The sequence below is a fragment of the Suncus etruscus genome, chromosome 1 (assembly GCF_024139225.1).
Source record: "Suncus etruscus isolate mSunEtr1 chromosome 1, mSunEtr1.pri.cur, whole genome shotgun sequence".
Lineage (NCBI taxonomy): Eukaryota > Metazoa > Chordata > Mammalia > Eulipotyphla > Soricidae > Suncus > Suncus etruscus.
Genome location: NC_064848.1, coordinates 88,913,474 through 88,929,596, shown reverse-complemented (window position 1 = coordinate 88,929,596; position 16,123 = coordinate 88,913,474). Strand labels below are relative to the sequence as shown.

The window sequence follows — 16,123 nt, the reverse complement described above, 5'->3', positions numbered from 1 at the left end:
AACAGTAATAGATTCTGTTTAGATATGCCAGATCATCCTGGTTCAAGCGGTGGAAGATTATAAGAGTACAAGATCTATCATCTGGGCCCAGAGGAGATAGCACAGTGGCATTTGCCTTGCAAGCAGGCGATCCTAGGACCAAAGGTGGTTGATTGGGAATCCCCGGTGTCCCATATGGTCCCCTGTGCCTGCCAGGTAGCTATTTCTGAGCAGACCGCCAGGGAGTCACCCCTGAGCACTGCCGGGTGTGGCCCCCAAAACCAAAAAAAAAAAAAAAGAACCTATCATCTAAATCTAAAATCTGGTAAAAGAGTAAGTTGGTGGGACTGTTTAGATGTGCTAGATCATCCTGATCCTGATTCAACAATGGAAATTATCAGATTCAAAGAATTTATCATCTAAAAGTGATGGGTACAATAGTAATGGGTCTGTTTAGATATGCTAGATCATCCTGGTTCAACCATGGTAGATTATAAAGAATCCATAAAATTCATCATTCTAAAATATAAAATCAGGGGACCGGGAGAGGGAGGAAAGCACATTGGGTAGGGTGTTTGCCTTGCATGCAGCTTACTCTGGAGGGACCCAGTTTAATTCCCAGCATCCCATGTGGTCCTCCAAACCTGCTAGGAGCGATTTTCTGAACACAAAGCTACAATTAATTCCTTGAATGCCACCAACCCCTGAGGCACCACCAGATATGACGCCAAACCAAGAAAGGAAAGAAAGGAAAGAAAGAAAGAAAGAAAGAAAGAAAGAAAGAAAGAAAAGAAGGAGAAAGAAAAGAAAGAAAAAGAAAGAAAGAAGAAGAAAGAAAGAGGAGAAAAGAAAAGAAGGAAGAAAGAAGAAAGAAAGAAAGAAAGAAAGAAAGAAAAGAAAGAAGAAGAAGAAAGAAAGAAAGAAAAGAAAGAAAGAAAAGAAAGAAAGAAAGAAAGAGAAAGAGGAAAGAAAGAAAGAAAGAAAGAAAGTTAAAAAATTTTTTTAAATAAATCTGGTACAAGACACTGTTAAATTCCCACTGCAGGTGGAAATGCCTCTAGTCCAGCCTTTGTGGAAATAGATATGGAGATTTCTCAAAAAACTGGAAACATGAGATCCACCTATGATCCAGCTATACACCACTCCTAGGGATATATCCAGAACACAAAAACACAGTACAAAAAGGGCCCCTATGCATGCCTATCTTCATTGCAGTACTATTTACAACAGCCAAAATCTGGAAACAACCCATGCCCAGCAACCAGATGAGTGTCCTAAAGAAACTGTGGTTTATATACACAATGAAATACTATGCAGCTATCAGGAAAAATGAAGTCACAAAATTTCCTTACATGGACTGGATGTAGAAAACTATTATACTGAGTGAATGAATCATAGGGAGAGAGACAGATACAAAATAGTCTCACTCATCTGTGAAATTTAAGAAAAATAAAAGACAGTATGGTATTGATACCCAGAGGACAATAGAGATGGGGGGCCAAAAGGACCAGCCCATGTAATGAAGAGTGATGAGCACAATTAGAGAAATAACTCCACTCACAACTATCATGACAATGGTAGTGATGTGGAGAGAAATAGAATGCCTATCTTGAAGACATGTTTGTAACCATGGTACTTAAAGATATTATTAAAAGAAACAGTTTTTGAACTTCAAAGGAATGGTAACTAGGAAACAAAAATCACCCACAAATGGGAGATCCATTTACTCAATATCATCTGATAAGGGATTAATTTTAAGTTATATAAGGCCCTAGTAGACCATAACAAGAAAATTCATTTACCCAATACCCACCTGATAAGGGATTAATTCTATATATATATAGGGTACTAGTAGAGCTTAATAAAAAAAATGCAACCCATAAAAAATGGGGAAAGGAAATCAATAGAAACTTCTCAAAGAACAATTATAGATGGCCAAAAGGCACATAAAAAGCCACATCATTAATTATCAGGTAGATGCAAAGCAAAAACAACAATGAATTATCATCCTCATATCTTAGATTAAAAAAAAAACCAAGAACAGTTCTGTTGCCGATGAAGGAAGTAAGGGACTCTCTTTCACTGCTGGTGTGATTGTTGAATAAATCTGCCTTTTTTTGGATGAAAACAATATGCCATTTCCTCCTTAAACACTAGAAATTGAGTTTTCATATGACCCAGCAATAAAGTTTCTAAAAATTAAATTGAGCTCCAAAACACAAATAAAGATATAATAGAAAGAAAAAAAGTCATAAAATCTACATTATTTATAGCTAACACCAAAAGTAATGAAATATAGCCAAAAAGAGGTAAAACTTCCCTCATTAAAAACTAAGATAACTAAAAGAAATTCAAGACATGGATCAGGAGAACTAGAAGCATTGAAATGATTGTGTTTCTAAGGAAATCCATAGATTCCATCTAATCCCTATCAAAATCTCAAGAGAGTTCTCAGAAAGAGAACAATCCTTCAAATAAAGTTAGAACTTAAAAAAAAGACACCTTATAATAAAAATGTACAAAAAATGGAAGCAGCACACTCTTCAGTCTCAAACTATCCTAAAAAGTAATAGGAATTAAAACAGCATAGAAACAAAAGAAAACACACAAACATTGATAGAAGAGAATGAAAATGTCCAGAAATGAAGAGTCAACATATATGTACAACTACTTTATAAGAAAGGAGCACAAAATTTATAATACAGCAAGAAAAACTGCATCAATAAATATTGAGATAACTGAACAGATTCATGCAAGGTATAATACTAAACTTTTACCTTTTTAATTTAAAGAATTGAAGAAAACCAAGATTTCTCTAACATATATCCTGGCCTCCCTAGGGACCAGAGCAATAGTACAGCATGTACACAGAGCTGACTTGCATTTATCCCTGGATCCCATATGAGCCCAACCCCACCAAGAATAATTCCTGAGTACAAAGTCAGGCATAATCCCTGAGCATTGCTGTGTGTGGCCCCAAAACAAACAAACAGAATAACAGAATAAAACAAGGCTTCCTTGACCCATTCAGAAGATATCCTGAAGCAGAGAGCCCAATGTTAAGCTGAGTATGACCCAGAATAAGCCCAAAGCACTGCTGGGTATGACTCCGCCCCCCCAGAAAACAACAACAACAACAACAAAAAGAATTGTATATAAAATCTATATTTTTATGTTTTATTTATTTTAAAATAACAGAAGAAAATATAGGATATATATATAATATTGCTTGACATCAGTCTCTAGAAATGTGATTTAATATTCAATTCCAATGGCAAGAGAAACAAAAACAAAATGAATACATAAAGCCACTACTTATGTAGAGTGGAAAAATTTGCATCAAAACTTAAAGCATCTTACTAAATAGATGTTTGTGAATCACACATCTGAAAAAGTACTAACATCCAAAATATAAAATAAACTGCAAAACTCAATAAAAGAATGTGCACCTTTATTAAATAGTAGACAGAGAATCTGAATAAAGATTCTTCAGAGAAGACATATAAATGGCCAAAGAGACTAATGAAAAGAAAATACTTATTATCCCTTCTTAAAAAATTCAAATAAAAACCAGAAAAAGATGTGACTTAACATCTGTGAGAATGGCTGTTCTCCAAGAGAACAAAGTATCGAAAGTCATAAAGGATGAAGAGAAAAGGGGACCCTTACATAATCTTTTAGAGATTGTGCATTGGTGTAGCTATTATGGAAATAAATATGGAAATTTCATAGAAGTTAAAAATGGAACTCTATATTATTACAGTTATCTCCCTTTGGGATAATATCCACAATATACAAAAACAAATTGTCAAAGAGGTACATGCACTCTCCTGTTAATTGTAGCTGATTTACAATAGCAAAAAAATGTAGAAAACAACCTAAGTGCCCTTCAGCTGATAAATGGATAAAGACGTACCAATTGCAATCAATGGAATGATAGTACATGGAAAGACCTAGAGAATATCAACATAGTTAATAAACTATAACCATAATAAGAAAGATAAGGTCTAATAGCACTCATGAATAATGTATTAAACAAACAGATGAACTAAGTGAAACAAAAATTTTTCTTTTTTTTTTTTTTTTTTTTTTTTTTTTTTTTTTTTTTTTTTTTGGTGGTTTTTGGGTCACACCCGGCAGTGCTCAGGGGTTACTCCTGGCTCCATGCTCAGAAATTGCTCCTGGCAGGCACGGGGGACCATATGGGACGCTGGGATTCGAACCAATGACCTCTTGCATGAAAGGCAAACGCCTTACCCCTCCATGCTATCCTCTCCAGCCCCACAAAAATTTTTCTTATAAGACCACGTAGGGGTTACCTCAAAGGAAAGGAAGGGGAGTGGGTAAATAAAGATAAAAGGGAAAAAAACAGGATGAAGAATAACAGTTGATTATAATACTTGAGATTAATGCAATATAGAATAAGTAAATATGTTAATTTTCAATTGTATACCTAAGACTCATGTAATGCTATAATGCAATCTTACTATAATAAAAATATAATTTAATTTTTTATTATTAACTGACTCAGTATTTTGCTTTTGGTTGGTCCCAGCCCTTCCTTTGCCAACATGGTCTGAAAGTTTCACTTATTAGGCTTTGGAAGAAAATATCAAACCAAAATATTTCTGACGGAGATTAAATTTTGTTCAATTCTCTCTCCCCTTTTGCCTTATCTCGTACGAAAAGACATATATATGTTGTAAACTTAGATCCCATATTTGATATAATGCAAACAAATAACTTGGATCTGGTTAAGAAGTAAACTTATTTATAAAAATAAGTAGCTTAAATATACTATTTGTATTAGTCAACTAAATTAACCATTGCTTGGTATAAAGTATTTAAAAAATTATTAGAGTACAAATAGTGTTGATGTAAATCTTGTTTCTTATTTTCATAGGCTTCTGCATACTAACTTAAAAGAATAAATTATACTGTAGAAATACACTGAATAAAAGTCATTTAGGAGAAGTTCATTAAACAAACAGTCTGAAAGCCACCCATGATGTATGAGCCTCCAATAGTCAGGACCTTAAGTAATCTGTATTTCACAGGCTAAATAAAACGATGGTTCAAGAATGTCAAAAGTGGGATTGAGGGTAGTAAAAATGTTAAGGGCTCTTTTCTTTTGCACACATATTATAACTTGAGGCATTTCACACATCAGAATCAGTATATCACCATCTATGATATGTAGTTACTTCATGATACATTTTTGTGAATTTACAGACACGAAGCGAAGCTGTCTTGATGATGATTGTCCAAAATCAATTATCCTCTCAAGAGCAAAACTGAGCAATGCAAAGAGGCACACCACCTCCTTCAGAAATGCAAAGTATATGCAGAGCAATACAGAATTCATATCATGCTAGCCAAAGCAGAAAGAATTCATGCATCTTTGTTTTTTTGTTTTTTTGGTTTTTGGGCCACACCCGGCGGTGCTCAGGGGTGACTCCTGGCTGTCTGCTCAGAAATAGCTCCTGGCAGGCACGGGGGACCATATGGGACACCGGGATTCGAACCAACCACCTTTGGTCCTGGATCGGCTGCTTGCAAGGCAAACGCCGCTGTGCTATCTCTCCTGGCCCGAATTCATGCATCTTTTAAGTTATTCCAAGATGGTAACTTTTACGCTATAAACTAAATATAAATGTAATACTAAATGTAAGTAAGGAAGCATAACAAGAGTACAGGGCTTAAGATGCATGCCTTGCATACACCAGGCCAGTCTAATCCCTGGCACCACATGGTTCCCCAAGCATCACTAGGTAATCCTCAACATCTCAAGGTCTGAGCAATATCACCTCCTTGGACCCTTGCATGGACCACTGGCCAGATTGGCTGAGATTTGCCAGTGAGGCAGTGGGCCTTCTGAGAACTGCTTTCAAGGCTCCTCCCAAAAATAAAAAAATTAAATAAAATACAAGTATAAACTACAGGCATGTTAATAGAAGTTTAAGCTATAAATTTAAATGAATCTATGTTCATAGCACTGTTCTCAACATATCTGTTTCATCCGTCTTGGACATAAAAATGTACTCAGATTTTTCAAACTATCAAACACCAGGAGCCAGAGCAATAGCACAGCAGGTAAAGTGTTTACCTTTCACACTCCCTACCCGGGTTCAATCCCCCAAATCCCATACAGTCCCTTGAGCCTGCCAGGAACAATTTCTGAACACAGAGCCAGGAGTAACCCCTGAAAGCCAACAGTCTTATCCAAAAACCAAACCAAACCAAACAGAACAAAAAACCAAACTAAAAAATAAATCTATCAATCATTAGAGAAAATAAATCTTATTTGGGGGTTGAATAACATTTCCTGAGAATATTGGAGAATTTAAGAAACTTTCATATAATCCAATATTCTCAAGTGACATATGAATATTATTAAAGTTATAAAAATTAATATTTATTTCCAATATTAACACATAAATGACTGAAGCAAGTTACAAAATTTATATGTAAAAAAAGGCAAAGACAGAAATAAAAGATAAAGACTTTTTAGTGTAAGTCTCTATATCAATGTTAACTGATCATAAAGTTAAAAGACAGAAGAAAAAGAGGAGAAAATGACTGGAAAGTAAACTACCATTAGCTGCTACTGAAATAAAAATGAAAATACTGAGAAAAATGCAATTTATCTTAAGAATACATGGACTAATAGGCTGGCATAATAAGAAGTAAAATAACTGAACTGCCAGGTTTATTGGAAGCAGATACACTAACTACTACATACATCATTTCTTAATTAGGTCTTGATACAAAGTAGATGATCAACAAATATATGTTGCATGAAAAAGTTAATATATATCTTTGGTAACTGTTATGTGATAGCTATAGAATCTTATAATGCACATCATTTACGCTTATTTCTACCACCTCTAACCCACTCAGGACGATTCTTTACAATAGTCCTGTTAAAAGGAATCGTCTAGTTTCTAGTGAACCACTGTTCATAAAACCATTTCTACATTCTAGCAAAGATAACAAAAATCTTTAACTATACCTCATTATTTGAACAAAACCTTACTAAACAACATCAAAATGCAGTTGCAATGTTCCTGAGACGTTACAAATTTTGTTAGGATACCATATGTTGCTCCAACCAGAAAAGATCTGACTGATATTTCCTTTTGAATACATTTAGTGAACCACAATATGAAGCTTACCACAAAGAGTGGTGAGTGCAGTGAGAAAAATAGCTACATTAACAACTATCATAACAATGTAGTGAGTGAGAGAAGTAGAATGCCTGTCTCAAATACAGGCAGCGGGTGGGGGACGAGGGAGCTGGGGGGCATTGGTGGTGGGAAGATTGCACTGGTGAAGGGGGTGTTCTTTTTTATAACTGAAACCCAACTGCAAATATGTTTGTAATCATGTTAAATAAAGATATTATATAAAATCATCTTAAATAAAGATATTATATAAAATAAATATATTTAGTGAATTTTGTCCATAGCTTTTTGCCATGTATGTACCAAACATACAGACCGAATATGGTCATATTTAGTGTAAGTTTCTATATCAATGTTAACTGATCATAAAGTTAAAAGACAGAAAAAAAAGAGGAGAAAATGACTGGAAACGCTTCTCATAATTTTAATCATTTTTCAGTCAAGGAACATACTAAAAGATGAATTATAGTCAATGTTCATAACCATTTGTTGTATAAATAACAGTTAATCTCTACTTTCAAAATTCAACTCCCATAATAAAAATTTTGCAATCACTCACTCTCCACATTCATATCTTTTTAATTTTTATGGAAAATACTTGTATATATTTGCATGAATAAATGCTCATGTAGATGTAAGAGAAGCCTAGGAAGGTTATCAAAAATGTAGAATTGATCATAAAAAATAAAAAAAAAATTTAAGTAACTAGGGCTTCTTAGAATAAAGTTCCTATATATTACAATTAGTATCTAAAAGAAACTTCATTTATCTCAGACAGGAAGACTGTAAGTACCATATTTATTAAATTTTAATTTTTCTAATGCAAACACTAGACTTCATTAATTTTCAGTGATTCAATAAAAAACTGTTTAACAGTATAATCATTTTAAATATGCTATGTGTCTTCTCCAAACAGTAATATTTCTAGGGACTAGAAAGATAGTATGGTGGGTTGGCATGTGCCTTGTATTTAGTAGACCTACATGATTCCTCGTACCCAATATAGTTCCCTCAGCCTCGGAAGAAGTGATCCCTGAGCAGGGAACCAGGAATAAGCCCTGAGCACCACCTGGTGTTGCAGAAGAACTAATTTTTATTTTTAAAAGAATAATCATAGTTGAGAACCAGAGAATATAATTGAAAAAAAATTTTTGTCAGTTGAGAATTACCAATCACTTCATAGACAGTTTCATGCTTATTAGACAAATAAGTGAGGACAGATCAGGAAACCACTAGCCATCCCACCTCATAGCAATTAAACAGAAGGTCAGGGACAGGGCAAATCTTCTGGGTGGCCCCATTAAACACACCTCAATGTATTAATGCCAATTTGTGATGAAAGCAAGTCTGTGTTTTAAATGGTGGTCACTATATTTATTTAAAAAATCAGGTTTCATCTATAATACCACAACCAAGAAAGCAGCTAACATTCAAATGGAATGGAGGGTGGTAATATTATACATGTACATAGTGCTCTGGATTTTGTGGAGAAAGTCATCCTGGGTGGTCCTAATTCACACTAGTATTCAATAGTGGTGAAAACAGCCATGCAAATTGGCACTGAATTGCTTGCTATTTTAAATGTATCTGCTCTATATTAAATATAATCTTAACTAAGCTGTATAAAACTGAAATCTATAAACTCATGGTATTTCTAATTCTATAGCACAACACAGAAAAAGAGGGCCAGAGAAAAGGCTAGAGAGCTTTGTTTTATTCACTTGTAATTTTTTTTTTATATTATTTTTCTTCTTTTTTTTATTTAAACATCTTGATTACAAGTATGATGTGATTAGGTTTCAGTCATGTAAAGAACACCCCCCTTCACCAGTGCAACATTCCCACAACCAGTGTCCCAAATCTCCCTCCATGCCACCCCATCCCACCTGTACTCTAGACAGGCTTTCCAGTTCCCTCATTTATTCACATGATTATGGTAGTTCTCTGTGTAGTTATTTCTTTTTTTTTCTTTTTTTTTTTTTTCAAAAGAATATAAAAATGTATAATGCTAATATAGATAACATTTTAAATAAAAACAGATAAACATCAACAGACATAAGAAAGGGAAAATAAGAATAATAACAATAGATACTATTAGAGAGTGGGAATGGACAGAGTATGAGGGGAATAAGGAAGAAATAATATTCTAATACATATTCTGAAATAAGTTTAATATATTACTATATACATTAAATCAGAGCTGAGTAAGATAGAATGTAAGTTATCTTTTTTTTTTTAATTTTTATTTTTTTATTTAAACACCTTGATTACATACATGATTGTTTTTGGGTTTCAGTCATGTAAAGAACACCACCCATCACCAGTGCAACATTCCCATCACCAATGTCCAAGTCTCCCTCCTACCCACCCAACCCCCGCCTGTACTCTAAACAGGCTCTCCATTTCCCTCATACATTCTCATTATAAGGAAAATTCAAAATGTAGTTATTTCTCTAACTAAACTCATCACTCTTTGTGGTGAGCTTCCTATGGTGAGCTGGAACATCCAGCTCTTTTCACTTTTGTGTCTGGAAATTATTATTGCAAGAATGTCTTTCATTTCTCTTAAAACCCATAGATGAGTGAGACCATTCTGCGTTTTTCTCTCTCTCTGACTTATTTCACTCAGCATAATAGATTCCGTATACATCCATGTATAGGAAAATTTCATGACTTCATCTCTCCTGACAGCTGCATAATATTCCATTGTGTATATGTACCACAGTTTCTTTAGCCATTCATCTGTTGAAGGGCATCTTGGTTGTTTCCAGAGTCTTGCTATGGTAAATAGTGCTGCAACAAGGCACTGACAGAACTTTACAAGAAAAAAACATCTAATCCCATCAAAAAATGGGGAGAAGAAATGAACAGACACTTTGACAAAGAAGAAATACAAATGGCCAAGAGACACATGAAAAAATGCTCCACATCACTAATCATCAGGGAGATGCAAATCAAAACAACGATGAGATACCACCTCACACCACAGAGAATGGCACACATCACAAAGAATGAGAACAAACAGTGTTGGCGGGGATGTGGAGAGAAAGGAACTCTTATCCACTGCTGGTGGGAATGCCGTCTAGTTCAACCTTTATGGAAAGCGATATGGAGATTCCTTCAAAAACTGGAAATCGAGCTCCCATATGATCCAGCTATACCACTCCTAGGAATATACCCTAGGAACACAAAAATACAGCACTTGTAATTTTTTTAACCAACCACTCTGAGATAGTTACAAAGGTGTCCATGATTGATTTTTAGTCATATAATGTTCAACACCCATCTCTTTACCAGTGCACATTTCGCACTACCAATGTCCTTAGTATGCTTCTTATCTCTACCTCCCATCCTTCTGCTACCCTATGGCAAATCTCTCTCTGTCTCATTGTCTCTGTCACACTCTGTCTCTCTGTCTCTCTCTCTTCCCCACTTTAACTCTCTAGCTCTCTCCCTATTCCCCCTCCCTCTAAGAGTTTTAAGCTAATAAGTTGCCAGGGGCTAGTTAACTGATTCAGGATCAGGAATCCCCATAGTCTCAGTTAGGAACCACAGGTGTGTGGAAAGGCTATCATTTACCTAGCTGTGTCTGAGAGATGTCTAACTCATTTACGTGTTCATTCACCTATTCTTCATTTATTCTATAATCCTTTATTGAAGAACTACTTCATCTCACAATCGGTGCTAGATATTAGTTCAATGGTGAATGTAATATGGCCCAGCCCTCAAAAGCCAGCATTCTATTAGGAAAGAAAGACAAGAGACTCTGTGCTAATTGTTCGATAAGCTGTCTAACAAACACATGTACTTAATATCCAGTGACAAAGAAGTGAACGGTGAAGAAGAGGGAAAAGAACATATAGAAACTCCCTGTCAAGAGAGAGAGAGAGAAAGTCCAAAAAGCAAGAGTTGAGTTTGAAAGGAATGTTGATTTGGGGGAGAAGGAAATAGGGGAAAAAAGAGAATGTTGTTTTGTCTGTCTGGGACATGACAATGATTATAAGTTAAGTAAGGGATTGAAGAAAGAATGATCTCAGTTATTAAGTTGGACAGCTGGCTAAAAGAGATGTTTCTCTTTATCCCTTTAGAAGTAATAGTTAAAGTTTAGGGGCTATGCCTAAGATTTTTATTACTTGGCAACTTCCTCATTTGAAAAAGAAAAATCACAATAGATTAAATTCTAGATTTTGTCCTGTAACAAAATGCTATAATAATAGGAAACTAAGGTCCTTCTAATACTGAGGTTTGTTTTTTTTTTTTTTTTTTTTTTGGTTTTTGGGCCACACCCAATGATGCTCAGGGATTACTCCTGGCTATGTACTCAGAAATCGCTCTGGAGGATCAAACTGCGGTCCTAGGTTAGCCATGTGCAGGGCAAATATCCTACCACTGCATCACCACTCTGGCCCCAGATACTGAGGATTTTTTGATAAATTATGCATCCAGTCTGCAAAGACCTTATATCCTGCTCTGGCAACTGATCTCAAGATCAGAATACCAGTGTTCTTCCACCTCCACCTTTCACGTCTTTGCATTATCCACTGTATATTCTCACAAAACTCCCTGAGTAGTGCATCACTTCTTTCTCTATTTTATAGGAGCATAACAGATTCACAAGGCCTGATATTTGCTCATTCTGGGATGTACAGAGCTGGATTCCCAGTCAAATAAAAGGCTTTGTGCATAACCACATCAACAAACAAGCTGTCACAGTATAAAAACAGTTCAGACACCTAATTAAGAAGCACTGAGTTGCAGAGGAATAAGATACAAAGTCAGCACAGACCTCAAAGTATTTCAATAGATCCTCTAGCCTGGTCCATTTTGATCTTTCATCAGAAGCTTTTGAGATGGATATTAGGAATCTGTATTGTCATGGAAGGATAGTCAGGTTATCACAGATTTAACTAGCCCTGTCAATTTGAAAATAAGAAAATGAAGATTAAGGAACTTTAATTATAGAACTATCTAGAGGTCTGGGAGTTCCTAAGCATAGGAGTATACCACTTCTCCCTCCATCTGCATGGGCCTCTATCTCTGAGGATGTTATCTGTTGTTTAAAAAGCCAAATCCCCCCCCAAAGCCAAATCCCCTCCTGTTTGATGTAAAAACAAAAGTGACTATTTCAATCCACTTCATTTGCCTATGACTTTCAGATAAATAATATGTCAAAGAGGAAACTGATAGCATAATTTGGAACCAAATTTTTATATCACATCGCATTTTGGGGGTAATTCTGCTATATTCAACTTGAATATTAGAATGTCAATTTATCAGGAGATTGGTTATTAGCCAAGAATAACAGGTGTTTTAAAAACACAGCAAGAGTTGACATTTGAAGGAAATAAAGCATAATAACTTAATGCTTTTATTGGCTTTACAGGGAATGACTAGCCATTCCTTGTCAATCCTCACCTCAACTTCACTCAGTGATTACATGTATTAAAGCAAAGATCTCTAAGATCTCAAGGTGTACATAAACTATGGTATCAATCAAATGGCAATGGTACAAAGAAATGTGAAATTCCATCAATTACATTTCTCTTTGTTGAAAAATAATTGGTATATTTCTGTCACCTTTCTCTCCCAGCCTTAGAAAATTAACAACACACATTTCCTTTGTAAGATATCAAAATATTGGTTCTTTATTCTTGAAGAAAAATTTTGAATAGAGAAATATCTCTGGTTTCTATATAACAGTATTATAACAGTTACTTTCTTTAAAAGATTCAAAATTGTTTTAAGCTTCTAATTTTATAATGTAAAGAATGGGCTATTTCTATACTTCTCCAACAATTTAAGAATTAAAAATAAATCACTTGTATTGGTATATGGTAGGGTGCTGAATTAGGCATAAAGAGCATGTAAGGAAGAAGTTAAATTTCACCTCTTTTTTTTTACTATTTTGTTAGTATAAAGAAAAGTCTCAATAAAAATTATATTAAATCTCTTCTAATTTCAACATATCATAAATGTTTGTCTATCAAGTAGATGCTTATTTTGTTTTGGGGCCACAACTGGCATTTTGGGGGAATAACTCTTTGCTCTGTGTTCAGGGATTACTCCTGGTTGGTTCAGGGGATCACATGTAGTGCTAGGGATCAAATCCGGGTCAGCTGTGCATAAGGCAAGTGCCCTATTCTCAAGTAGACCCCGGCCCTCAAGAATCTTTCCAAACACCAGCCAATGGAAAAAATGCAGCTTTTTTTTTTTTTACCAGACCTAGGAGTCTTTTTAGTCTCTAAGTATGAACTCTAGAAGGAACCATGCAAATATTCACATCCATTTCTGTTTTCTAAAATGTTATTAAGGTATTATTATTATTATTAAGTGCCTTGCATAATTTATTCTTTTATTCTTCACAATCCCAGATCAATATATTGCTTTTTACTATAGTAGAAAAAGCTAAGAAAGATTAAGGAATTTCTAACAATTGATATATCAACTGATATACTTCAGACCATTTTAGGATACTAATAAAGTCTAGGTTAGACAAGGGGATTGGTATCTCTGGAACAAATACTCTCTACCTTGTGGTGTTTATAACCAGCACATGTAATATGCAATAATCTTAGATTATCAAAGATTGTATGTAGCCATGCAAGTATCAAGATAGAATTCTTTCACAGCATCCTCTTTATATATTGGCCAGTCCCTCAAAATCAAGTGATCTTCCTTTTTTCTTCACAACAACCATCATGCCAAGCAAGTACTTACCTCTTTCTTTTTCCTCTCTTCTTCTTTTCTCTTCTTTTCTTCTCTTATCTGTGCTAAGCGTTGTTTTTTACGCTCTAGTTCAGCCTTTAAATCACTTTTGTCAGACATGTTGGTTTCCTAAGAGAAAAAGAAAAAAGTCAGTCAATATATAAAAACAAAATTTCTCTATTGTAATTGACAAAATTATTCAAAACAAAATCCAGTTTAGGGGCTGGAGTGATAGCACAGTGGTGGGGCATTTGCCTTGCAACCAGCTGACCCAGGATGAATCTAGGTTCGATCCCCAACATCCCATATGGTCCCCAAAGCCAGAAGCAATTTCTGAGTGCATAGCCAGAAGTAACCCCTAAGTGTTACTGGGTGTGGCCCAAAAACCAAAATAATAAAATTCAGTTTAATGTGTGATTGAGGGGGTGGTCAATGAAGTGTCATGCTATTTAGTCTATTTGGAAGAATTAAAAAGTTTTTCTATTTGGTTTTATCCTATATAAAAAACATCCTTTTATATATGTGCAAACTAAAGAAGTTTGACATTATAGTTATCCTGGCTTTCAGAATGATAATTTTTCTTAGAATAAGCAACACATTTTCCATACAAGTATCCTGACAAATGACAATATATAAGGGCATCAAAAAAGAACCATAGTATGACTCCCACCTAGATGATAGTGAACCTTTTCATCTCAATACTGAGGATAAGCAGGTTGTCATAAACTTTTAGAGATATACCCTGATCTACAGAATTAATGAACATTCCTTATCTGAGCTTAGAAACAGGGAGCTTTCATTGTCCCCACCACTTATGCATCAGAGAAGACAGCCATTGAAGACTCAATGTGTTAATATTTTTAGTTCTTTAAAATTCTTCCTGAACTGTTATGATTAATTTCACCTCCAGCACAACCCTGTTTCTGTACAACTTCTAATTGCATACTGAATGCAATATTGCTTACCCTGGCACTTTCCCTTTCAAAGCAAAAAAAAATGCTTGTGAACACATTAAATGGGAGTTAATATCATGGTAAACTTCTTGGGAAATTTATCTGAATGAGATTTAGTTTAATGGTGATGCTGGTGGCAATGCTGCCAGAAATATTTTCAAATAAAATTAGCTTGAAAAAGACTCATGGCTAATAACTAAGTCTCTTTTATACAGCCTACTAAATTCCAACAAAACGACAATGAGAGAGCTGGAGAGATATCATGGAGGTAGGGCATTTGCCTTGCATGCAGAAGGACAGTGGTTCGAATCCAGGCGTCCCATATGGTTCCCCAAGCCTGCCAGGAACAATTTCTGAGCATTGAACCAGGAGTAACCCCTGAACAGTGCCAGGTATGACACACACACAAAAAAATGACAATGAGAAATGAAGGCCCTCCTCTGACCTAAATTCCTCAAATAAAGGATAAAAAGAACTATCATGTATCTTAGGAATATTCATTTGCTTATTAGTAGTATAAAACTATAAAGACTTTGTAAGGTATCCTTAAATGAAAATGATGAAGGACATAAATAGAACTAAAAATGACAAAGAAGAAATAATCCCCCCAAATCTTGCCATTGCCTTTACAAGATCTAGAATTTGGAGTCTAGAAGGCATACTTTAAAACAAATATACACAGGAGTAAGGGTTTCCTATTACATACTTTCCTACTCAAGGTGTATTGTAGAATACATATGAAATAAGGGCAGTAAAAGATACAATAATAAATCTCTGGCACTCATGATTAAACCATTTTAAATTTTAATATTTAGAATTTTTTACTATCTAAATACTTCAAAACCAAATATTTTTAATACTTCATCTGTGCCAGGAACTTTATAGAGAATTATGGTACATAATGAGAAAACCAGATCCTCTCCCAAGAAGTACATAACTCGAGTTTGTGTGCATGTCTGTGGCTCAGAGTGTTGGTCTATTGATGACTTAGTTCCAGAAACTTCCCACTTATTATCATAATTGATCATGACAATAAGAGGGGACATGTACTAAAGTTAAGTTGGGGGCTAGAGGGGTGGCACAAGGGATAGGGCGTTTGCTTTGTATGTGCTAACCTAGGACAAACTGAGGTTCAATCCCCCCACCCACCCCCACAGCATCCTATAGCCAGAAGCAATTTCTGAGTGCATAACCAGGAGTAACCATTGAGCGTCACAGGTTGTGGCCCGAAAAACAAAAAAAATATGTGTATATATATGTATATATTTTTACAATGCAGATTAAAGGAGCCTTAGCAAGATG

General features: G+C 35.0%; 1 protein-coding gene across 1 annotated transcript in view; it reads right to left on the bottom strand.

Moving 5' to 3' along the window:
* The window catches only part of DYNC1I1 (dynein cytoplasmic 1 intermediate chain 1), a 377,776-nt gene that overhangs the window by 327,400 nt on the left and 34,253 nt on the right, over window positions 1-16,123 (bottom strand). The window contains 1 exon segment of the mRNA XM_049785233.1: window positions 13,881-13,997. Within this exon segment, the coding sequence (XP_049641190.1) occupies window positions 13,881-13,988 (108 nt within the window). The 5' untranslated portion in view covers window positions 13,989-13,997.